Source organism: Stenella coeruleoalba (assembly GCF_951394435.1).
Source record: "Stenella coeruleoalba genome assembly, chromosome: 11".
Taxonomy (NCBI): domain Eukaryota; kingdom Metazoa; phylum Chordata; class Mammalia; order Artiodactyla; family Delphinidae; genus Stenella; species Stenella coeruleoalba.
In genome coordinates this window covers 430,637-457,394 of record NC_137157.1, presented here as the reverse complement: position 1 = coordinate 457,394, position 26,758 = coordinate 430,637, and the positions used below count along the sequence as shown (strand labels likewise).

General features: G+C 39.9%; 1 protein-coding gene across 5 annotated transcripts; it reads right to left on the bottom strand.

Moving 5' to 3' along the window:
* Positions 1-408: 408 nt before the first annotated feature.
* On the bottom strand, positions 409-26,758 carry SYCE3 (synaptonemal complex central element protein 3). Of its 5 annotated transcripts, none has more exons than XM_079937657.1 (4): positions 26,491-26,758; positions 25,098-25,270; positions 21,298-21,406; positions 409-622 (listed from the first exon to the last, which is right to left on the bottom strand). In XM_079937657.1, exons 2-4 carry the CDS (start codon positions 25,107-25,109, stop codon positions 423-425), a joined length of 321 nt encoding a protein of 106 aa, XP_079793783.1. In that variant the 5' UTR covers positions 25,110-25,270; positions 26,491-26,758; the 3' UTR covers positions 409-422. The 5 variants fall into 5 exon arrangements, 3 of the variants coding, with proteins under 3 accessions (XP_079793783.1, XP_079793784.1, XP_079793785.1); XM_079937658.1 differs by having other exon boundaries at positions 25,159-25,270; XR_013830566.1 differs by lacking the exon at positions 409-622 and adding an exon at positions 17,696-18,117 and having other exon boundaries at positions 25,159-25,270.

Here is a 26,758-nt window from a genome sequence, read left to right as displayed (position 1 = left end):
TTGGAAGAGACATCTAACATTGCTTTTCTTGTCTGAAACGGGGCTGTGAGAACATCAGGACACACTCGAGAGTGCCCAGCCTGGTGCCCCAAATACACAACTGAATAACTAATGTTCCCCCTTATTTGCTTTGGAACTCACTGTAGGAAGGTAAATAAATCTGACTGAATACTGCTGCCTGTCCCACCCTCTGACCTGGTTTGTCCCCGTCTGGCTCCCTTTTAGTTTCTTTATTCTAAGTTCGGCACCACTGGCACTGAGTACGTCTACTTCATCGAGAGCCTCCGCATCTCGCCCTTCTCATGTGCTGTCCACAAGGTTTGATGTGCAGCTGGGTGGGACGGAAAGGGTCCTCAGGTTGTGCTTGGAAAGAAGTTTACTGAGTAACAAGCTCTGCGCACAGCCCTGCTCCGGGGCCGCTGCTACTCTGCCAAGGCTGCTCGGGCCGTGTGGGGCGGGCGGGCCTCCTGCGCTCGCTTGGTCTCGTCGAGCAGCTCCTGCCAGTTCTTCTCCACCTCCTCCTTGCAGTTGAGGAAGGCGTCCTCCAGCCGCCGCATGGACTCCGCCAGTGTGGGGTTGGTGCGCATCACCACCATGTCGTAGGCCATCCACGTGGCCTGCACTGCAACAACCAGACAGGCCCTGGTCAGGCCACAGGGGGCTGCCGCAGCGCTGGAGCCCCCCAGCGAGGGCTGGGCGCCTCCGCTCATGCCCAGCATCCTGGGGACAGGACGTGCTGAGTCACCCAGTTACTCGAAGGAGAGAAAGCGGGTTGGCCATGCGTTAGAGGGCTCATGACAACCCTATTAAAACTCCTCTCTAGGAAAACCAGTAATGAACCTTCCCTAATCTCACATAAGCCTTAACTTCTGGATACACCAGCCCACAATACTAAAAGGTTGGAGGCCAATCTGACATGAAATGTTAGGAAAAATGAGAGTAAACACAGGTCCTTACCTATCTGCAGTTCACAGCTAGTGGTTGCCGGGTGACCCCCAAGAAGTCATAACCCTGCCCAAGCTCACATACTCAGGTAGGGCTGACCACTCCCACTCCCCCAAGGCTAGAGCCTCAGGTTATCTCATGCTCATTGGCCTGGGATGCCTGCCCACCTCCACCTTGGCACCTCTCTGCTTTCAATAAGGCCAGTCCAGGGGCTCCTCCTTCTGGGAAGGTTTGCCGAGTTCCATGTGAGGTGTCCTTTGGTGCTCACCACTGCACTGACCACCTTTCTTGCTCTTTCCCTTTGAGAGCAACTTGAGGGCCGCATCCCCTGGGCCTATAGGTGAACATGTGCTTCCTGTACAAATCCAATGGTGTGTGCAGAAGCCCCACCTCCACCTCTTCCCTCTGCAGCACCCGCCCCCCACTGGTGTGGTTCTCCCCTTTAGAACTATGAAGAACAGGGTTGTCTCTCTGTGCAGTAAATACATCTCCTTAGAACTTCTCCTGTCTGGGTTAAAAAATGCTGGATACTTTGGGAAACTATGTCCTTCAGGAAATTAACCAAAGAAGAGACAGGCAGGGAATTCCCTGGCAGTCCAGTGGTTAGGACTCCGCACTTTCACTGCTGAGGCCGTGGGTTAAATCCCTGGTCAGGGAACTAAGATCCCGCAAGCAGAATGAAAAAAAAAAAAGAGATAGGCAGAATGATTAATAACAAATGCACATGTATGTCTACACACAACCGAGGTCAGCAGTGTGGCAGACTTGAAGTTTTATAGAAAGTGGCATCTGTTTGTTTAGGGAAAAATTGTTAGAAGAGATACGTGCAGTACACCTCAACAGATAGAGGGCATATGATATATAGCTAGCACAGGGATTCTCGATCTTCTGGAAGTATGAGAGTCACTTGGGACACCTGTTAAAATGTAGACCACTGGCCCCTCTCAGAACTCAAAGAAGGTTCTTGTGTAGCAAGTTGGGAATGGTGCCCAGGAAGCTGCATCTTGACAAGCATCCTGGGTAATTCTGGTGCAGGAAGCCTGTAGACCACCATGTGAGGCCACCTGGGCAGCAGGTGGAGCATGGACTTGAAGCCAGGGCAGAGTCTGCTTCCCAGCTCTCCACTCACTGGCTGTGTGACCTGGAGTAAGTGATTTAAACTTACTAACCTCATCTCCTCTTATGTAAAGGACGGAAAACGTCCGGATCTCATGGCTGTGGTGTGAAGATTAAACCGATGATGTATGTAGCCTGTCTCCAACATATTAGATGCTCAAGAAAGGAGAAACTCCTACTATAAAATAAATAATTCAGGTATTCAGGACAAAGAACTAGGGTGGGTAAACAAAACAAAACAAAACAGCCCACAGAAATAAATCCCATATAGTCCTACATAGCAGCTGAAATTCTAGTCCTGAGTTTCCTGAGCTCAAAGCAGAGAAGGAAACATGCTCGGTTATAAGATTCAGTGACCATAAAATAAAAACAAACCCATTGTTTAAGACACTTTTACCCCAAGAAAGAATTTCCTTATAGGTATATTTCATGAGAGGTGTGTAACATAATGGAAAATGTCCTTGACAACATCCCTACTTTAAATACAAAGACATTCTTCTATGTCTACAGTTGTAGGCACTGGTAAAAGAAAGCTGGTGGCACAGTACCAAAGCACACTTCAGAAAAGGCAATTCAGTGAGACACTAAAACACTATATCAAGTGCATAGCCCTCTTATGATTTGATCCAAGGGAAAAAAAAAAGAAAATATAGAATAGGAAGGACTCACAATCATCTGAAAATCCTTTGGAAATATATGTCGCCTGAGTTTTTCATTCATTCAATGTTTACTGCACACCTGCTCTGTGTCGGCGTTTTGCTAAGGCAGCCCTGATGATACAGCTGTCTACTACAGGACAGACACATCCCTGCCCTCGTGAGCTTCTATACTAGTTGCAGTGGGAGGAGACAGATAATAAACATATAAGACAATTACACATTGTGAAAGGAGCTGCGAAGCAACGTGTATTGTGACAGAGAAATGGGATAGGAAGAGTCTTATTTTAGACCAGGTAGTGAGGGCAGGCCTTCTCAGAGGGTTTTTGGTAAGGCCTATGCAGTAGCAAAGCCAAGGTCCTAATCTCTCGAGGGGCCTGAACAGCAGATACTCTGAGAGGCTAATTAGGACTCGCCCCACAAACTCTGATAAACTGCTGGGTAGGGCCAGGTCCTCACACAGAAATTTAAAAACTGGTCAAGATGTGCACTAGATGCAGGGTTCAGTAAAGGATGAGGATAAAGTGTTCCAAAAATCTGTGTAGGAGAGGGAGGACTAACGAGGGATACAGTGAGTAGATTTATTCTGACAGTAGAAGAGGCAGAAGCAGAGAACAGGAATGACAAGGCTAGTTGAGCCAGGCGATCAAGGGATGAAGATAAGCCTGGAGTTTACAGCCCACAGGCTAATTCACATCACTGGCAAAATAGAAGAATCAACATTTTAAAATGTAAATGGTGAAGGTCTACCTCCTCAAATCTCAGGTCCCAAATGGTTTTACAGATGAGTTCCACCGAACTGTGGAAGAACAGTTAATTCTTATCTAACGTAAGTGATTCCAGAAATTAGAAAAAGAGGGAAGACTGATAAGCTGACTGTATGGACTAGTGTTAACTTTTTTTAAATTTTATTATTATTATTATTATTATTTTTTAAAATTTTTTGGCTGCACCACGTGGCATGTGGGATCCTAGTTTCCTGACCAGGGGTTGAACCCGTGCCCTCTGCACTGGAAGCTCCGAGTCTTAACCACTGAACTGCTAAGAAAGTCCCCTGGTGCAACTTTTTAAGAAAAGCATTTGATAGAAGTATTCCATTTACACTGTAGAAAATTTGAGAATAGAGATAAGCAAAAATAAAAACATAATTTTCCCTAAGCTGGTTTATTTTAAAACAAGACAAATATTATATAAAAAAAATTATAGGTCTGTCTCACATGAAAATAGATGTAAAATCCTAATATATGATCTAACCAAACCTAACAATGTGTTAAAATAATATGTTATGATCAAGTAGAGTTTGTAAAAGAAATTCAAGGATAGTTGAGTATCAGAGAATCAATCAGCATAATTAACCACATTAATAAAAGGGGAAATCATAGTAATATCTCAGTTAATGCAAAAAAAAGCAGTTAATAAAGTTTAATACTTATTTGTGATTTCAGAAAATCAAAACTAACAAATTAGGAATAGAAGGAGACATTTTAACCTAGTAAAGGTGATACACCAAAAACTTAGAGCAAACATTATACTTAATGGAGAAACTGTGGATAAATTCCTTTGGGAATCAAACAAGGATGCCTCTAATAATGTAATGGGTATTGAAGATGTTGGTAAATGGAATTTAAACATTTAAAGGAAATAAGAGATATAAGGTAAGAGATAAAACTAACAGTATTTGTAAATTATAAAAGTGTATATGAAAGAATAGAGGTCCAATAGTCAAGTCAATCTTAAAAAAATAACAGCTAAAAGGGGGGAATATACCCTATTAGATATCAAGACATCCTATAAAGCCCTGTTTTATTTATTTAGCCACACTGAGTGGCTTGTGGGATCTTAGTTCCCTGACCAGGGATTGAACCTGTGCCCTCAGCAGTGAAAGTGCGGAGTCCTAACCACTAGACCGCCAGGGAATTCCCTAAAGCCCTTTTTTAAAAAAATAGTGTGGTACAGACAAACAGACCAATGAAAGAAAATAGTATGCTCGGAGATAGACCTAAGTTTATATGGAATTTAGTATATGATGAAAGTAACAGTAAAAAATCCTTCAGAAATATACGTCTCCTGAAAAAAGGACAGTATACTCCAGATGGATTAAAGACATAAATATGAAAGATAAAATAACATTTATAGATCAAAATTTAGCAGAATACCTGTGATCTAGGGACTTCTTAAAAACCACAAACCAAATGTCATGAAGAACCTAGGGGTAAGACAGGAATAAAGACACAGACCTACTAGAGAATGGATTTGAGGATATGGGGAGGGGGAAGGGTAAGCTGTGACAAAAAACAAAACAAAACAAAAACAAAACCACAAACCATAAGGCAAAATATTGGTGAATTTCTTTTTATCAAAAAATTTTTTTCTACTAAGGACAACATGGACAAAATTTTCATACAAATGATAGAAGACATTTACAATCTTAAAACTGATAATGGGTTAATATCTAGAATATACAAGAAATTACTTCAGGGCTTCCCTGGTGGCACAGTGGTTGAGAGTCTGCCTGCCGATGCAGGGGACGCGGGTTCGTGCCCCGGTCCGGGAAGGTCCCACATGCCGCCGGGCGGCTGGGCCCGTGAGCCATGGCCACTGAGCCTGGGCGTCCGGAGCCTGTGCTCCGCAACAGGAGAGGCCGCGACAGTGAGAGGCCCGCGTACCGCAAGAAAAAAAAAAAAAAAAAAGAAATTATTTCAAATCAATAAAAGAAATTCAGTAACAACAACAAAACCCTGGAAAATAACAAGTGTTGGTGAGGACGTGGAGAAACTGGAATGCTTGTGCATTGCTGGTGGGGTTGTAAAATGATGCACCATTGTGTAAAACAGTTTGACATTCTTCAGGAAGCTAAATATAGAATTACCATATGACCTAGCAATTCTACTCCTACAGAGTGTCCCAAACAATAAAGAATGGGCACTCAAACAAATACTCGTATACACATGTTCATAGTGGCACTATTCACAATAGTTAAATATTGGGACACAACCCAAATATCCATCAGTGGATGAATACACGGAATATATTTTAGCTATATAAAGGAATAAAGTACTCAGAATATGCTACAATATGGGTGAAACTTGAAAATACTATGTTAGGCGAAAGAAGCCAGAAACAAAATGTCACATATTATATGATTCTCTTACATGAAATACCCAGAATAGGTAAATCCATAGAGAATGGAAACAGGTTGGTGGTTGCCAGGGGCTGGGAACAGGGGTATGGGAGTGACTGCTTAATGGGTACGAAGTGTCTTTTTTGCGTGATGAAAATGTTGCGGAACTTGACAGAGTTGGTGGCTGCACAAAATTATGAATGTATTAAATGCCACTGAATGTATACTTTAAAATAGTTAATTTTATGCGAATTCACTTTGATAAAAATTTATTTAAATATTAGATGTAGATATTATAATTATCTTCATTTTTCAAAAGTGGAAACGGACAGAGAGGTTAAGCAGCTTGCCCAAGTCATACAGCTAGTAAGTAGCACAGGCAGGATTTAACCCAAGTAATCAAGCACCCGTGTCCATGTTTTTAGCTGCTTATGGTACACTGCTTCTTACGTTCCCTAAGAAGAAACCCAAAAGACTAACAAGCATTTGAAGAGAATCTGGAATTCATTAGACAAGTAAAAATGAAAACAATCAGATATCACTTTACACCTGTTAGTCTGGCAAAATTAGAAAGCTGGATAATATCAAGTGTCTGTGAGCTCGTGGGATCTAAGAACCCCAGGCACTGCTGGTTGGAACAGAGTCTGACTCAGCCGTTCTGTGAGGTCATCTGGTAACCCCTAAAATGATTACACAGGTCCTTGAGCATAGATGTGTGAAGATGTTCATTGTAGCATTGTTTTTGGTGACGAAGAGTTGTAGGCAATCTAGGTGTCCATCACTGGGAAGAATGGAGAAGCAAGAAGTAGTGGCTCACCATGGAATAAATACTATATTGCAGTTAAAAGTAATAGATAACATGTACACATGGCTACTCAAATAGGTCTTCATAACATAGTCGTGAGTTTAAAAAGTAAGATACAAGCTGGAGATATAAAACAAAAAGTATGAATTTTACAGAAACACATAAAAAGGGATATACCAAAAAAAGGAATGAAAAAAAGAGCATAAATAAACAAATAAGTGAGGATTGTTACATGGGCCAGTGACGCTAACACGCTATGAACTGAGAAGTATGGTTGTCAACCTTTCTGCCAGAGAACCATAAAGAGAAACAAACTAACAAATAAACCAGACTCATTAGGAAATAACAAGTGGGGATACACTGAGGCAGACAGGCATGGAAGAGAACAAAGTCAATCACAAATATAGAAAACATACTATATTCTCTTCACTGTGCCAGGCAAGTGGGTACCAAGGGAAACAAGCACATTCCAAATACGATTTCACTGTTAGCACTGAACTAGGCAAGGGAGATGCCAGGAGGCTTAAGACACAAGCTTTCTCAAAATGCATAAAAAGTCAGGGAGTTAAGACACATCATTCAATTGAAAAAATATCTATCAAGCACCTAGTATGGGTCAGCACCTGTTTAAGTTCTGGGGACAGAGCAGTGAGAAAAAATGTCAAAAAGTCTTTGTTCTCATGACCATTATATACTAAATAACAAGAAACTTACATAGTGCCTATAGTAAACTTACACAGTGTGTTCGAAGGTTAACAGGTGCTAAGGAGAAAAATAAAGCAGTGAAGGAGGGTTGAGGATGCTAGGAAAAAAGGATCTGCAATTTCAAGAAGGGTGCTCGGGAAAGACTTCACTGAGGAAGTGACCTTTAAATTAACTTTTTTTTTTTTTTTTTTTTCCCCGTTACGCGGGCCTCTCACTGTTGTGGCCTCTCCCACTGTGGAGCACAGGCTCCGGACGCGCAGGCTCAGCAGCCATGGCTCACGGGCCCAGCCGCTCTGCGGCATGTGGGATCTTCCCAGACTGGGGCACGAACCCACGTCCCCTGCGTCGGCAGGCGGACTCTCAACCACTGCGCCACCAGGGAAGCCCTAAATTAACTTTTGATGAATAGAAGTTCTTAACATTAGTGTAGTTCAATTTCTCAATCTTTTATTCTGTATTTAGCACTTTTTGCCTTTTGTTTAGAAAATTCTACCCAACCTTCAAAGTTGCAAAGATATTCTCCCCTATTTTCTTCCCAAACTTTAAAATTTATTTTCGATAATTAAGCTCTCATCACTCTGAAGCTACTGTGTGTTTGTGTGTGTGCAGGGATCCGTTTTAAATTTTTATTCTTATTCATAACCAATTTTTCCAGCTTACTTGTTAAATAGTCCCTTCTTTCCTCCACTGATCTTCCATGTCACCTGTGTTACATATAAAACTTTGTGTGTGTGTGTGTCTGTTTCTGGGCTCTCTGTTGTACTCCATTGCTCAACTTGTCTATTCCTGAGCCAATATGACACTGTCAATTATATAGTTTTATAATAAACTTTGCTAACTGTAGGGTGAATCCCCTGTCCTTGTCTTTCTCAGAAGTATCTTAGCTACTTTTGGCTCTTAAGTCTCCAATAAATGTTTTATTTTTTTTAATTAATTAATTTTTTAATTTTTGGCTGCGTTGTGTCTTCGTTGCTGTGCGTGGGCTCTCTCCAGCTGCCGCAAGTGGGGGCTACTCTTCGTTGCGGTGCGCGGGCTTCTCATTGTGGTGGCTTCTCTTGTCGCGGAGCACCGGCTCCAGGCACGCGGGCCTCAGCAGTTGTGGCACGTGGGCTCCAGAGCACAGGCTCAGTAGTTGTGGCACACGGACTTAGTTGCTCCGTTGCACGTGGGGTCCCCCTGGACCGGGGCTCAAACCACTGCAGGCGGATTCCCAACCACTGCAATACCAGGGAAGCCCAAGTCTCCAATAAATGTTTTAGAATCAACCTGTCAAGTTCCATGAAAAACCCTATTAGGATTTTTATTAGAACTACTTTGAAGCCTTGGATGGAATTTGGGGAGAATGAACACATTTATTATATTTTCTTTCTACTCATGAAGGTAGCTATAGCTCCATTTATTTTGGTCTTTAATATCTGTTAGTCAAGCTTTGTAACTTTCTGCATATAGGCCTTGCATATTTCTTGTTAAACTTCTTCCAAGGTAATTCATAGATGTACGTGTTTGTGTTACTGTTATTGTTGCTATTATAAATGGTGCCTTAAAAAAATATGTTCTAATTCTTTGCTGCAGGTATAGAAAAATGCAATTAACTTCTGTACATTGATTTTATATTCAGCCACCTTGCTAAGCTTTATTATTTCCAATAAGATGTGTTTTATGTTCTACATAATAAATTCGGTAATTAGCTCCACGTTGGCCCCAGCAGTCCCTGCCTTCTGGTAGCCACACCCTTCTGTAGTTCTCTCACATTGTCCCAGAGTTGATCCATGTGGCCAACAGGTTATGGCAGAAGTGATGGTATGTCACTTCCAAGATTAGATGATAAAAGACTGTATCTTCTGTCTTGGGTTCTCTCTCTATTATATATATAAATATTTCTTGGATCACTTGCTCTGAGGGAAGTTATTACATGACCAGCCCTGTGGAGAGGCTGCATAGAAAGCCTCCTGCCAACAGCTACGTGAGCTTGGAAGGAGACTCTCCAGTATCCAGTCAAGTATCCAGAGATTGAAGCCATGACCTACAACTTGACTGCAAACTCATGAAAACCACATCCAGAACCACGCAGCTAAGCCATTCTCAGATTCCTGACCCTCAGCAATTGTGATAATAAATGTTTCTTGTTTTAACCTGCTAAGTTTGGGTTAATTTGTAATGCAGCAAATAGATAACTAATACAGATTTTGGTACTGAGAGTATGGTGCTGCTGTAACAAAAACCTAAAATGTAAGAGTAGCTTTGGAATGGGACAGTTGTTGGAAGCTAGAAAACTGTAAAGATTTTGAGGAGAGCATTAATGAAAGTTTAAAGTGCCTCAAACTCACTGTTCATAGGATTTTGGATTTTGAGGAGGCTGCATCCGACATCATCTATGGTCCTTGGAGATGTAAATATGTTGACTCTTGTTTCTGTGGACTTTCACTAACAGTGGCTTATCATCTCATGTATTTATTGGTTAGGTCATTGCTGAGCTAGCTCCCAGTGTCCTCTACACTGCTACAGAATCTTTCTAAAACACTTATCTCTTCATGTCATTCCACTGCCTAACTTTCTTCAGTTATTCCCGTTGCCTGTAGGATGATTTCTTGGTGTGGCACGTGAAATCTTTCATGATCTGACCCCAGATGATTCATTTAGATTTACTCTCTATCACTTCCACTTATAGTGTATTCAACAGTAATTGAACCCTAAGTCCAACCAGCTTTCTTATTCTTTTGTTCCTTGGCACAAACTGTTCTTTTTGTCTGAAAGCCTTCCCTGCCACCTGTCTATCTGGGGAACTCCTCACAATACTTCAGAGAAATGCTCCATACCTCCTCTTAAAAAATTCCACAATTTACTACACAGATTTCAGCCACTCATCCAAAATCTCATTGAAATTTTAATATCCTTTTATTATAGCAATTAACATAGTATATTGCATTTATGTGTCTGTACATTTATTTCTCCATTAGATTATAAGCAATTTGCGCTCAGGGCTTGGCATAGGTGGTTATTTAGAAAGTGTTTGTTGGGACTTCCCTGGTGGCCCAGTGGGTAAGACTCCATGCTCCCAGTGCAGGGGGCCCAGGTTTGATCCTTGGTCAGGAAACTAGATCCCACATGCATGCCGCAACTAAGAATCCACATGCTGCAACTAAGACCCAGCGCAGCCTAAATAAATAAATTAATAAATATTTTTTAAAAATAGTGTTTGTTGAACAAATGAATGAATGAATGAACAGTGCTTTAACCCCTCAGTCTTTGAGCTCTGGGATTATATTTTTCCGGCTTTACTGAAGTATAATTGACAAATAAAAATTGTATATATTTAAGGTGTACGATGTGATTTTTTTTTTTTTTTTTTTTTTTTTTGCGGTACGCGGGCCTCTCACTGTTGTGGCCTCTCCTGTTGCGGAGCACAGGCTCCGGACGCGCAGGCCCAGCGGCCATGGCTCACGGGCCCAGCCGCTGCGCAGCATGTGGGATCTTCCCAGACCGGGGCACGAACCCATGTTCCCTGCATCAGCAGGCGGACTCTGAACCACTGCACCACCAGGGAAGCCCCGATGTGATGTTTTGATATTGTATGCATTGTGAAGTGATTATCAGCTTCAAGCTAATTAACATTTCCATCACCTCACAGTTATGTGGGTTTTTTTTTTTTTTTGGTATGGAGAGAACACTTAAGATCTACATTTGTAGAAAATTTCAAGTATACAATATCATATTAGCTGTAGTCATGATGCTGTACATCTCCAGAATGCATTCTTCTTGCATAATTTCCTGGATATATACCCAGAAGGGGAATTGCTGATCATGTGGTAGTTCTATTTTTTTTTTTTTTTTTTTGCGGTACGTGGGCTTGTCACTGTTGTGGCCTCTCCCGTTGCAGAGCACAGGCTCCGGACGCGCAGGCTCAGCGGCCATGGCTCACGGGCCCAGCCGCTCCGCGGCATGTGGGATCTTCCCGGACCGGGGCACGAACCCGCGTCCCCTGCATCAGCAGGCGGACTTTCAACCACTGCGCCACCAGGGAAGCCCCTCGGTAGTTCTATTTTTAATGTTTTGAGAAACCTCCATACTCTTTTCCATAACGGCTACACCAGTTTATATTGGTACATTATACCGTTTGCATTGGCTCTGTGATTATATTTTTGACAATATATAAAACTGGCCCTGGGCTGCCCTGGTGGCGCAGTGGTTGAGAATCTGCCTGCCAATGCAGGGGACCCGGGTTCGAGCCCTGGTCTGGGAAGATCCCACATGCTGCGGAGCAACTAGGCCCGTGAGCCCCAACTACTGAGCCTGCGCGTCTGGAGCCTGTGCTCCGCAACAAGAGAGGCCGCGATAGTGAGAGGCCTGTGCACCACGATGAAGAGTGGCCCCCGCTTGCCACAACTAGAGAAAGCCCTCGCACAGAAACGAAGACGCAACACAGCCAAAAATAAATAAATAAATAAATTTAAGACATATGTCAATATTAAAAAAAAAAATTGGACAATCTCTTAAAAAAAAACAAAAAAAACCTGGCCCTTCCCACTCAGCATATTCATAAGTGAACTCACTCTTCCCCACATCCTTCTAAACCTGCTATTCTTTCTGTATTCAGAAACTCTCATCTCTTCACTTTTCTCCTTTCCTCTTTCATTCAGCTAACTCATGTTCATATTTTAGTCTTAGCTGAGAAGTAATTTACTCGAGGAGGCCTTCCTTGGCTCCTTATATCAAATTAGGTTCCACTTTTGGCTACCCATAGCACCACGTAGATTATTCAGTCCTAACACTCATAGAAATCTATTGTAACTACTTGTTTAGTTATTTTTCCTCTTCACATGATCGTCAGCTTCAGGAAGAGGCACCCTACAACAGTGCAGCTGGAGGGCTGCCCATCGCGGGAAGGGAAATTATCAGATATTTTGGGGACTATTAGACACTGGCTCTGAACTGACATTAATTCCTGGTGACCCAAAACATCGCTACCAGTGTAGTGATCTACCAGTCAGAAGAGGGGCTTATGGAGGTAAGGTTATCAATGGAGTTCTAGCTGAGGTCTGTCTCACAGTGGGCTTAGTGGGCTTCTGAAGCCACTTTATGGTAATTTTCTCAGTTCCAGGATGCATAATCGAAATATATATACGCAGCAACTAGGAGAATCCCCACATTTGTTCCCTAATCCACAGAGTGAGGGCTATTTGGTAGGAAAGACCAAGTGAAAACCACTAGAACTGCCTCTACCTATGAAAGCAGTAAACTAAAAGCAACACTGTATTCCTGGAGGGATTGCCAAGATTATTACCACCATTAAGGACTTGAAAGATGCAGGGGGTAACTCCACCACAGTCCCATTCAACTTGCCTGTTTGGTCTGTACAGAAGACAAGTCTGAGAGAATGACAGTGGATTATTGTAAACTCAGTCAGGTGGTGACTCCAATTGCAGCTGCTGTTCCAGATGTGGTTTCGTTGCTTGAACAAATTAACACATCCCCTGGTACCTAGTGTGCAGCTATTGATCTGAAAAATGCTGTTTTCTCTATACCTCTTAGTAAACACCACCTAAAGCAGTTTGGTTTCCACTGACAAGGCTAACAATACATTTTCATTATCCTAATTCAGGTATATCGACTCTCCAGCTCCTTAGTTGCCTCTCCCTTCCACAGGGCATCAAGCTCTTCCATTATATTGATATTATGCTGACTGGACCTGGTGAGCAAAGGAAGCCAGACACAAGTGTATACACTGTGATTCCATTTATATGAAACGCTAGGCAAGTATATCAGTTGCTGCCTGGTGCTGGGGAAGGAAGAGTGGGAATTAACTGGGGAGGGGCAAAAGGAAACGCTTTGGAGAGATAGAAAGAATTTGTACTTTGACAATAGTGTTAGTTATACTGGTGTATACATTTTGCAAAACTCAGTGAACATTACACTTAAAATATTTATTTTATTATTTATTTATACCTAAATAAAGGTGACTTAAAAGCAATAAAAAACAAGAACACTATTTATCAGTACTTATGGGTTGCAATGACATATCTAGAGATAAATGCACAGCTCCAAATGTTTTCATAACTTAAAAAGGAATAAAAATAAATGGATAAAGCATTTAACTCAAAGTTTTACTAAAACAATAATAAAATTTTAGGGAAGGCAGGATGAAGAAAGCCCAGAAATCCAATTAATTTAGAATGTAGAAAAACAAATGCATATTAAGATGCTTTCCCTGCCCATATGCCCTTCTCTGAGACTCTGTCTTCATCCACAGGTCCTACAGATGCGTTGAGCTTAAACTTCCATATTATCACCCATGTGGCCTAGCCTAGCCACTCATGAATGATGTACATTATTGCATACTTTGTAACCTTTAAAAGTAACAGACTGGATGTATACATAGCATCTTGGAAAGAGCTGACACACATAATTCTGAATGAAAAAAAGTATGAAAAATATATAATCATTTATAGAAATTTAACATAAATTTACCATTTATAGAAATTTCAAATAAATGTATAAAATAGCAATATACATTTCACAAGAACATACACACACAAAAAATACACATTAGACTTGTTGCCTACGGGTGGAGAGAGGAAAGGGAATGGAGCATGGGGACCGAAGGGGATAAATAAAAAAATTAAACTAGTAGTGCCCTGCATGGACCAATGAATCATAATGTATCACAAACTGAGAAGTATGATAAAATCAATTCTCTACATCTGAGGTTGAAAATAAAGAGACAAGAAAATTGTTATACAACAGCATAATCAGGGAACAGGGCGACAGTCTTGAGGCACTGACACAAAGTAAAATGGAAAATAACAAAGAAATAAAATGGATTACAGAGATGATGATGAAGATAAGACAAAAAGAGACAGACAATATGGATAACTGGAATTTCTGCAGAAATAAACCAAATAAATAGAATTAAAAGTATCCAAAGATATGATAACTGAATAAGATCTTATAAAAATACTCAAATCAGGCTTCCCTGGTGGCTCAGCGGTTAAGAATCCACCTGCCAATGCAGGGGACACTGGTTCGAGCCCTGGTCCGGGAAGATCCCACATGCAGCGGAGCAACTAAGCCTGTGCGCCACAACTACTGAGCCTGCGCTCTAGAGCCTGCAAGTGACAACTACTGAGCCCGCGAGCCTAGAGCCCGTGCTCCACAACAAGAGAAGCCACCGCAATAAGAAACCTGCGCACCACAACAAAGAGTAGCCCCCGCTCACCGCAACTAGAGAAAGCCCGCGCACAGCAATGAAGACCCAAAGCAGCCAAAAATAAATAAATAAATTAAATAAATAAAATAAAATAAATAAATAAAAAATACTCAAATCTACAGCTCTAGAGATCTAACATGTCCTAGGAAATATGTCAGAGGGTATTAACACCAATCTTATGCTGGTGAAGTATAGAACTCCAAGAATAAAGAAAGAATCTTACAGGCAGAAAAGTCATTTTTAAGAGGCAGAGTGTTTCACACATCTTCACAGTGCCACTAAATGCTGAAAACATATTTTACGTTATAAAGAAAATAATTATATACCTAACCAAGTTACCATCCAGTTATAAACATAGATATATTCTCAAGCATTTATGAATTCAAGGAATACAATGTCCAACGCTATAGTTACTAGGTTTAACTCTTTGAATTATTTGAATACAGAATGTGTGAGTCTCAACAACCTTAGGAATTATGATTACAGAATAGAGTGTAAATGTTCTAAATGTTATTGTTAATGTAAACATTATTTGTACTTGATAATATACAAATACAGGTAATAGTATAACGAAGGACAGTTGTGTCTCAGTTTCTTTACTTGTAAATAGGGATAATAACAATCCCTATATCTCAAAAATTGTTGTGAGGATTAAATAAACAAATTCATATAGTGCTTAGTATAGGATATAGCAATTAATAAGGCATAAATACTACTGATTAGTGTTATTAGATCCTGAATAAAGATAAAAGATACAACTAAAAATAAAAAAAAGATACAACTGAAGAAATAACACTAATTTCCTTAATGTTTCCCCACAAACTTTCTTAATTTTAGTATAGTTTTTATGGTGAAGAAATATTTATTTTAAGTAAAGAATTTCTTCAGTTTAAATTCTTAAGTAAAATTAAAGGTAGTACTCTTTATTTTAAAAGTAGCTTGTATAGTATGATTCCATTTTCATTAAAGTGTATCTGTCAAAAAAAGATTCCTCTATGCATCCCGTATTGTTCCATTATTCTGTTTTTGCATAGAGAGAGACTTGGAATCATGTTTGCCAGTGTTAACAGTAGTTAATTCTGAGTGGCTGGATTTTGCTGATTTTAAACTTTTCTTGTAATTTTCTATTTAATTTACTTTGGATTTTAAAAACAATGTACATTCAACATTTCTTTTAAAAATCATTGTTTATTTAATAATTATCAACTTATGAATTATTAATAATATTTATTAAATAAACATGATTATTCATTACAATCATCTAATAATAGCTATTTATTTTAAAATGCTAATAATGCTATATATAGCAGTAATCTAATAAATTAGAAAATACTGATGAAATGGATGAAGTGGGAGGATAAATGAAATACACAAACTGACACAATCTTAAAGCATTAACCAAAGAAGAAATTGAAAAAGTTATCAGAAGTTATCTCTAGCAGTTTCACCATTAACTGTTCAATGAAGAGTTGTTTCCAAATACTATACGTATAATTTCAGAATACAGAAAAAGATAGAAGACTCTAGAGGCTGAGTAGAGCTGGATATTACTACAGTTTGACCAAGTGCCTTTGAGCAAGTTATTTATTTATTTATTTATTCTGGCCGTGTTGCACAGCCTGTGGGATCTTAGTTCCTTGACCAGGGATTGAACCTGGGCCCTGGCAGTGAAACCGCTGAATCCTAACCATGGGATCACCAGGGAATTCCCTGAAAAAGTTATGTAAACTCTGTAAGCTCTAATTTCCTCCTCATATGTAAAGTGGAAACAATAATAGTGTCTCTCCCCCATAAACTTGTTAGGAAGAATAAATGAGATAATGTGTGTAAAGCATATGGTAAAGAGACCAATACATGGTAAACAATAAACATAAGCTATTAATAATAAAATTACTACTATTATTATTATTAGAATAATACAAAATATCCAAGAATCTACAGCCTTCCTGTACACTAGTATTAATTATGTAGTAAATAAAATAGAAAAACACCCCATTTATAATAGGAACAGAAACACAGAAGTAAATGTACTGAACACTCTGGAGAGTGCCCCCTTTGATGGCATATATACTAAAATTGGAATGATACGGAAAAGACTGGCATGGCCGCTGTGCAAGGATGACATGCCAATTTGTGAAGGATTTCACATGTTTATGTAATGAACAGCATGATGACTATAGTTAACCAGACTGCATTGTATATTTGAAAGTTACTAAGGGAATAGTATCTTTAAAGTTTTCATCGTAAGGGAAAAAATAACTTGTAACCATGTGAGGTGGTGGATATTAACTACATGCATTATGGTAATCATTTTGCAATATATACATATATCAAGTCATTATGTTATACAATCTAAACTTATACAATATTATATGTCAATTATATCTCAATAAAACTGGAAAAAATAAAATAAAATTGAAGGCAAAAAAAATCTGGAGAAAAATATTGCAAAACCCTTTGAGACATGTTAAAGACATGTTAAAGAACACTGGAATAATTGGAGAGGAATAGCACATTCCTACCTGAGAATGCTTAATGTTAAAAACATATCATTCTTGGGCTTCCCTGGTGGCGCAGTGGTTGAGAATCTGCCTGCCAATGCAGGGGACACGGGTTCAAGCCCTGGTCTGGGAAGATCTCACATGCCGCGGAGCAACTAGGCCCATGAGCCACAACTACTGAGCCTGCGCGTCTGGAGCCTGTGCTCCACAACAAGAGAGGCCACGACAGTGAGAGGCCCGCACACCGCGATGAAGAGTGGCCCCCGCTTGCCACAACTAGAGAAAGCCCTCGCACAGAAACAAAGACCCAACGCAGCCAAAAATAAATAAATAAATAAATATTTAAAAATATATATATATCATTCTTTCTATATTAATGTATAGGTTTAACACAATTCCAAATAAAATATTAAATGAATCTATTACTCATCTGGAGAATAAACATGTGAGAATAGGTATAAAAAGAAAAAAGGAAAGAAAAAAGAATAATGAAGGGGAACTCACTGATTAATAATAATGAAACCAGTGTGATAAGCCATAAAACCTAACATATTATATAACAGGTTAGCTATCTCTGCTCTACTATATATAAAAACTTCATGAGTAATAAAGAAATTACTTCTAAACTAACAGGATGGGATAGATTTGGAGATGAGGGAAACCAAGTTAGAATCTCTCCTTCTACCTGAGAAATTTTACATTCTCAAGGCTCACCCCCATAAGGCATTCTACAGCTAAATCTGTACTGTATCCTAGGTCATGAGTTGACTTAAGCTCAAGAGAACAGAAAGAGAAACTTTAGGCCTTGGAGTCAAGATGATTTGGCTTTTTAATATTGCTTAAGTTATGCATATATACTTAATAGTTTAAGCACATATATTTATATAAATACATATAAATATGCACACTTACATTTATTTGCTGGTTGGTGCTTTTGATAGTTGATGACTGCTTGTTTGGTGATTTTCCTTGCCCTGTGTGGTCACTGGAAAAATTGGGCAAGAGCCTTCCCAGGGGCAACAGAGGCCAAGAACTTACGTGTTGGGCTTCACTTTAAATTTAACCTAAAGGGTAAGGGTGTGAGATTCATCATGGCCCCAAATCATGCTACTTCTGTCAACAATATTTATCCTAACTTGACCTAGAGACACTATGACAAAATAGTTCTGCTGCTTACACTTCAGGTAGAAAATATTTTATTGTTCTCAACCGTTGGATTTGAGTCCGTGGACCCAAGAACGTACTGTTTACTTAAGAAATTACAAAAGGTAAACTTTACAAAACATTTTAATACTATTTAACCTGTGGTTGCTTATATGTTGATAAAAACATATCTTCACCAGCTGATAAACTGCTAAAGAAAAAATCTGAAAAATGTATATTGCCCCCCAAATTAGACAACTGTGCAGAACATTTATATAAAAATAGAATAATAAAAAGAGGAAAATATGTGCAACTAAAACGAAGGAAAGAATAAGCTAAAGGGGAAATAATGGACCTTCCATCAACTCAAGGAATGTGACGTGGAAAAGCACCAAGGGGAGGGGATGTGGAATCATGCACAGCAGAAGCCTCATTCATGCCAAGTAGATGCAGGCTACATTTGTTTTATTTCTGTGAGAAAGGAAGTACACAAGCCTTCCAGGATGTGCAGATGCTTAAATACAATAGTTGAATCTATCAAACAATTTCAGGTTTACTTAGAAAACTTAAAAGACAAATTTTTAAAATTGTCAAAGCTAAGTCTTTTATGTGACTTGTTTCCATATAAACACCTGTCAACCTTGTCTCTAAGGTGAGAGAGCATTGTTTTTACAACACTACTACCTTAGTAATATCATCTTAGCAATATTAACTTTTATTATTACTTAATAACTTACTTAACTATTACCTTAATTACTGTTGGAATTATTTGCCAAAAAGAGAGACTCTAGTGAATCTAAATAAAAATGCAGTACACAGCCTGGTTCCTTTGGCACACCAGATAGTTTAGAATTAAATGTTTAAAAAAACAAACAGGATTTCCCTGGTGGCGCAGTGGTTAAGAATCCGCCTGCCAATGCAGGGGACACGGGTTCGAGCCCTGGTCCGGGAAGATCCCACATGTCGCGGAGCAATGAAGCATGTGCACCACAACTACTGAGCCTCTGCTCTGGAGCCCGTAAGCCATAACTACTGAGTCTGTGTGCCACAACTACTGAAGCCCACGTGCCTAGAGCCTGTGCTCCGCAGCAAGAGAAGCCACCGCAATGAGAAGACTGTGCACTGCAACAAAGAGTAGCCCTCGCTCGCCACAACTAGAGAAAGCCTGTGTGCAGCAAAGAAGACCCAATGCAGCCAAAAATAAATAAATAAATTTATTAAAAAAAAAAAGAAAAAACAAACACAAAGTAGAAGAAAATATAAATGACTATTTCACTGATCTTGGATTAGGGAAAGGTTTTCTAGGCATCACAGCAATGGGAATAAGTCAGAAAAGAAAATATTGATACATTTTTACTACATATGACTTCTGTTTACCAAAGCTTCGTATACAAAATTAAAGGAAAATAACAAACTGGGAAAAATATTTACTACAATTTTGAACAAGTCTTAATACATAAAGAGCTCTTACAAATCAATAAGAGATGCTATCACAGAAATCTGTTATTCTCTTATTGTTCTCAGTGCCAAGCCTGAGGTAAGGCTAGCCCCTTTTTAGCCTTTAGTTCTGCAAAACGTTCCTAATTGGCCTTCCTGCCTCTAGTCTTCCCTCTCCGAACCATCTCTCACACTGCTACCAGAGGTATCTTTTCAAAAGGCAAGTGTCTTCCTTGAAATCCCAAATGGCTCCCTATCACCTGAACAAGAAAGGTAAACCTCTTTAGCTTGGCGCTGAAGACCCTTCTTCTCACCTTTTGAGCCTCTTCTTTCTTTGGCCTGCCTCCTTGTGAATCTCATGCACTAATATGACTTCTTGACTATGCCAGTCTTTCCCACACGGGCACACAGCCTTGGCTATCTCCTCCTACCCATGGGCCCTACCCCATCTGTCCAATCCCTGCTGCTTCCCTAGTGCTCTGCTCTGTTCAAAGCCTCACTTGCTTCCCCAGGCAGTCAGCCTCTCCTTCTTCTCTGCTCCCTCCCTGGTACTTGGTATACACCATTATTAGCATTTCCCAGGTTATAATTTTAACATAAAGTTAAAATGTGCTTTAATTTTAATTTATATATTTAAATTATAATTAGTCATCTTGATGTCTGTTTCTGGCCCCTGCCCACTTCTTCTAATGAAGGAGCATCTCTATTCAACTTTGTATTCTTAGAAAAGCACATAGTAGGTGCTTAGTAAATGCTGTTAAATAAGAGACTATTTAATTAGATTGAAGGAGTTAAATAACTTATAGTGGAAAATGAATTATAGAACATTTTAGCAAGGTATATATAAGACTTTCAAGTACATGGGCACAAAATTGCAAACATTTCTAAGCAGAAATTTTCTGAAGACTGTTGTAATAAATGGAGATTATTTATAAACTAATAATGTCCTTAAAAATAATGTGTTTTCATTTGAGTAGAGTATGCAGGCTTTCTAAAATTTGTTTTACATTATGGTTTTCTCTAGCAAAACTTAGGTTCACACAATTATAAGAATTACACATATTCTGAACTAGTAAAGAACAAATTAAAAACTTATAATGGTATCACTACCACTGCTAGTTACCGCTTAGTGGAAACATGTTGAATAAAATAACAGACAAACATTTTTTTCCAAAAATGGAGAAATTTGTTGAACTCTACTGCTGCTTCATTACACTGGCTGTACCTCCCATTTCAGCACCTCGCCAGTCTTAGCACTATTTCTCTGAACTCTTCTTATTTAAATGATTCACAGAAAGTATGTTCCAACTTTGTTCACAGGTGTTATATTAACATAATTTGTCATTTGCTGAGTACTTGAGCTTGGGTATGGTACTGTGTGCCCAGTTACAAAAGAAGAAGTCACTATTTCTGCCCTCAAAAAGATAATAGCCCATTTGCAGAAATAAGATGCAAACGCACATAAAATAATCAGAAAACGAGTCAAGGCAATATTCAGAGGTTCGTGTAAAATCTTGTGGTACAGTAGTTATATGGTGCAGAAGTTGAAAAGTAGTCAGGCAAGACCTGGTTGAGAAGGCCCTTGATTTGAGCTTAGAAGTGTAGGGAGGATTTGAGCTCTTGGAAAGAAGGGTGAAGGTACCCTGCATGGAAAAACATCTTACCTGAGATTTTTTCCATCTCTTCCAATAGCTTTTCCAAGTCTTTATTCAGGTCTGACAGCATTTTCAGCATGTTTTCATAGTTTCTTTCAGCAGGGTCAGAATCAGCCATCTAGGCAGTGCACAGAAAGAAGATGCAGTGAGACAAACCAGTGTTTCAATTCTAGCTCCACTACTCACAGCTGGGTAGCCCAAGCCGGAAAACTTAGGTCATCTTTAACTCCTCTTATCTTCCTGACCTAAGGGGTCACTGAAACTCACCAATTTTATTTGTTTATGGAATAAACATTAAATCATCTATGGGTCAGGAAGGGTCAGTGCTTGAGAGTCACCAGTAAACTGAACCCTGCCCTTGTGGAGATCATAGCCTGGCCCAGCTCTTTAAAGTCTCTCCTATCACTGCCTTCCTCCCTCTCTCCAAGGTTGCTGCTTTAATTGAGGTCCATTCCATTATCCACCATTGATTACAGATTTACTGGGCATCTACTATGTGCCAGACATCTACTATGGCTCTGGGGACACTGCAGCATATCTGAGGATCCAAATAGACTGGATGCTGTCATGGAGCTTCCATTCCAGGGAGAGAGACTGATAATAGCCAAGTTAACAGTTTCATAAAGATACCTTCAGTTTGTGGTCACTGCTACAAAGAAAATAAAAAGGATGGTGTAATAAAGATTTTTCATGGGGAGAAATGCTTTGGCTTGTAAAGTCCAAGAAGTCCTTTCTAATGAAGTGACATTTGAACTGCCATTTGAATGACAAAAAGGAGTTGTCATGTGAAGATCTAGGGGAAGAGTTCTAGACAGAGGGAATGGCTCAAGAAAAAGTGGGAGTGTCCCTGGTGTGTTTTAAGGAATAGAGAATGGGGCTGAGGAGAAGAGTGGTAGGACATGAGATCAACTAAGTAGGCAAGAACTTTGGTTTTATTTTGACAGTGCGGAAAAGCCACTGGAGGTTGAGAGAGCAGGGGATTATGTGATTATGTTTTAAGGTAACAGCAGACTTCAGCTGCTGTTTGGAAAATGGACTGCTGCAGAAGGCTGAGAGGAGGAAAGAGTGGGAAGACCAATTAGGCAGGAGAGCACTAAAGTGGTCTAGAGATGACAGTGGCTTGGACTTCGGTGATAATATGAATAGTGAGAAGTGAAGTGTTCTGGTTATATTTTGGAAGATAAACCAACAGAATTGGGTACAGGACTTGTGTCAAGGTTTGCAGGGGCAAGTGATGGGAAGAGAGAAAGTAAAATGACTTCTAATTTTGGTGAGAACAACTTAATGGATGGTGGTGTTATTAACTGAAATGGGGAAGAGTAGGAGAGGAGCAGATTAGAAGGTAAACCAGGTGCTTTTCTTTTTTTTTAGGCTGTGCCGTGTGGCATGTGGGATCTTAGTTCCCGGACTAGGGCTCAAACCCGTGCCCCCTGCAGTGGAAGCTTGGAGTCTTAACCACTGGACCACGAGGGAATTCCCAGGTGCTCTATTTTGAACATGTTACTACTATGAGATGCCTATTAGGCCTCCAACTGGAGATACAAATAGGCAGTTGAATACATGGGCCTGGAGTTCAGGAGATAGGTTGAAGCTAAAAATATAAAGTTTGGAACTAGTGGTACAAGCTCTCTTCATCTTTCACTTGGACTATTGTCATAGACTCCTAACTGGTCTCCCTGCTTGTAGCTTCCTCCTGTCCAATCTATTTTCCAGTTCACTCCCAGAGTGACCTTTCCTAACGTACAAGACTAACCATGTCACACTGTTTGAAATCCTTCAATAGCTCCTATTTCTTTCAGGATAAAATACAACCTCTTTACTATAGATATAAGATCCTTCATAAGCTAGCTCCCGACTGCCCCTGTTCTCATCTAGTTCCAAGATGTGACAAAATAGCTGAAAGTCTTAAGAGATCCAAAATGTAATGAGATATTATTAAATATAATAATAATCTCTTGTAAATAGAGATTATTATTTACAAGAGATGTAATGAAAAGATATCCATGAAAATAACACAAAACTCTGGAAAGTTAAAAATCTCTACAGTTTTCTTACAAAAGAGCTAAGGAAGTACAAAATGGAGTAAAATAATTCTATCACGTGGGTGGTTACAAAAATCTACGTGAAGGCAAAGAAGTAGGTAATTACATACTTCATATCTAAGTCGTGTGGACTGCTTGCTCAATTCATTAAGTTATAAAGTTCCACTTATATTGTTTTATCCATACATTCAACACTTATTTATTGAGTACTATTTTAGATCTGAAGATACAGCAGTGAACAAAACATTAAAATCCTTGAACAAGATTAATGAGTGAAATAAATATAAGGAGGGGATAAGTACTAAAGAAAAAAAGTTAACTGGAGGTGGAGGGTGGGAGAGAGTATGTACAGGGTAGTGGCTGTACTTCAGATAAGTGTGCAGGGAAGGCCTTGCTGAAGTGATTTTGACTAGAGAGCTGGAGGAAGTGAGAGAATGGTGAGCCATACAGATATGTTGGGGAAAGTGCATCCCAGGCAGAGGAAATAGTAAGAACAAAGGCCCTGAGCTAGGAGCCTGCTGGATGAGCTGGAGGAAGAGCAATAAGGGTGGTATAGTTGGTGTAGAGAGAGTGAAGTGAAGAGTAGTAGAAAATAAGGTCAAAACTTGGTGGGTGAAATTGAGGTGGGCCTTAGAGACCACTGAAAAGACTTTGGTTTTTTCTTTGAGTGAGATGGGAGCCTGGAGGGTGATAATCTGATTTACATGTTAATAAATCACTAGATTGAGAATAGCTATATGGACATGGGTGGAGGCAGGGAGACTAGTTAGGAGGAGGTCACTGGAATAATGCAGGTGAGAGATAACAGCTCAGATCAGCATAGGACTGATGCAAGTAGTGTGAAGGAGGACCGTTCAGGGTATATTTTGAGGGCAGGGCTGACAAGATTTGCTGATGAGTCAATGTGAAGTCAGGGACAATGCTAGGGTATTTGACTGGGCAACCAGAAATGGTGGTACAATTAACTGAGACGGAGGAAGACTGGAAGAAGATAGTTTGCATGGGAAAGAAATAACTCAGTTTTGAACATATTAAGATACTTATGAGGCATCCAAGTGGGAATGGTGAGTAGGCAGCTGAATAAATGAATTCAGGGGAGAAGGTAGGCTAGAGATAGAAATTTGGGAGTCATCAGCATATAGGCGATATTTAAAGACATGAGAATGGGAGAGATCAAGGGAGAAAACACAGATGGAGAAGAGGCCCAACATCAAGACTGGGGAGATGCAAAGGAACCAGCCAAAGAGACTGAGGAAGAGGGGCCAGAGAGGCAGAAGGAGAACCAGGAGGGTCATGTTTCGGAAGTCAAGTGCAGACTGTTACAGAGTCACTGAACCCCAGCCAATGTCCTCTGATCATTATGAAATCTCAGCAAGCTGAGAAGACAACTCTAAAAAGCACAAGACACTGGGAACTATACTCAATATTTTGTAATAACCGATAAGGAAAAGAATCTGAAAAAGAATGTAAATATACATACATAAAACTGAATCACTGTGCTGTACACCTGAAACTAACACGACATTGTAAATCAACTATACCTCAATTTAAAAATAAATAAATAAAGTAAAAATAAAAAGTACAAGAGAAGGAAACTCTAAAAATCATATGGGTGAATAACTTATAATTCTGGGAAGGTAGGGAATAAAGATAGGAAATATTAAGAGCATAAAAACTAGAATTACAGGTTTCCCCACTATCCAAAAGTAGAGCGTTTGTATAAAACCTTTCATAAGCCAAAATGGCATAAGGCAAAGAAGCAATTACCTTAGGACACATCTTGCTAATGAACGCACAAAATAAACCAAGATAAAGCACAGATGCTCACAGACAAAGTTCAAAGCTGTGGCAGCCTGATGCTGCGATGCAGAGTGTAGTTCCCCGGGAATGCGCTTGGCGGTGCTACTCTCAGGGCTGGGGTGCACACTGCCTCTATACGGCTCGCTGCAAAACAAATGCAGGACGCTATTTTCATTTTTTACCTTTTTTTTTTTTATAAAAGCCAAAATCCTCTTCATATTTCTTTTGGTTAGTGAAACAGGTACTAATGTAGGTTTTTCATAAAAGTGGAGTGGTGTAAAGTGAACTTTCACAAAGCAGGGGATACCAGGGAAGTCCTGACTATCTGTTATTATACGCATTTGAATGTTTAAGAGAATCGGGTCTACCAGAGTAGCAGCTCAGCTTTGTCATTGGAGTTTAAAATGTGAAATTGATTATGGGTTGTAATTTTAAGTCACAGTCTTAGTAAGTTTATAGGAGTTCTAGGACATTTAAGAGAACTTGAGGTTTACAATATTTGTAAATTTTACTTATAATTTTTATAAGAATTACATGGGGACTTCCCTGGTGGTGCAGTGGTTAAGAATTTGCCTGCCAACGCAGGGGACATGCATTCGATCGCTGGCCCGGGAAGATCCCACATGCCGTGGAGCAACTAAGCCCGTGCGCCACAACTACTGAGCCCGCGCTCTAGAGCCCGCGAGCCACAACTACTGAAGCCCATTTGCTGCAACTACTGAAGCCCGCGCACCTAGAGCCCGTGCTCCGCAAGAGAAGGCCCCACTTGCCGCAACTAGAGAAAGTCCACGAGCAGCAATGAAGACCCAACGCAGCCAAAAAAACTTTTTTTTAATTAAAAAAAAAAAGAATTATATAAGAAGGTAGGATGGTTTGTTATTAAGACAACTGAGGTACTTAAAGAAGTAGAATACATTAAGTTTATTATTAAAAGTTTAAGTTTGTAAATGGAACAAAAACACTGTTACTATTAAAAATATGCTAGACCTAGAATAAGATTAAAAGTTTAGAATAAGATAATCCTATTTAGGGACTTCCCTGGTGGCGAAGTCGTTAAGACTCCACACTCCCAGTACAGGGGGCCCAGGTTCCATCCCTGGTCAGGGAACTAGATCCCACATGCATACCGGAACTAAGGAGCCGGCGAGCTGCAACTAAGAAGCCCACCTGCCACGGCTAAGACCTGCCACAACCAAATGAATAAAAAAAATAAATATTAAAAAAAAAGAACTGATGGATCACTAGACAAAACAGATAGGGCATGCAAACTTCGACGTGGAGGGTAGAAAAAAACAGGAGATAGTGAGAAGGTGGTACAGAGTAAAAGTTTTTTGTTTTTTAAATTAACAAAGGCAGAGACTTGCCTGTCTTTGGTCTGTGTGGAAAGGATTAGCTGTACAGAAGGCTGAAGAATCAGGAGAAAGGGTTGCGGATGGCGCAGGGACTGGTCACCTTACCCTACGGAGGGAAGGGAAGGTAAAGAGGTACGGGTGGAGTCAGGTGGGTAAAGGGCCAGGTAAGTCCCTGTTCAAGCTCGAGGTCTCCAGCTTGCCTGCGAACGGCAATGAAAAGGTTTTTTCCTGAGGACGGACGGTCGGCAGAGGTGCAGCAGAGGAGCAGTGGCAGGA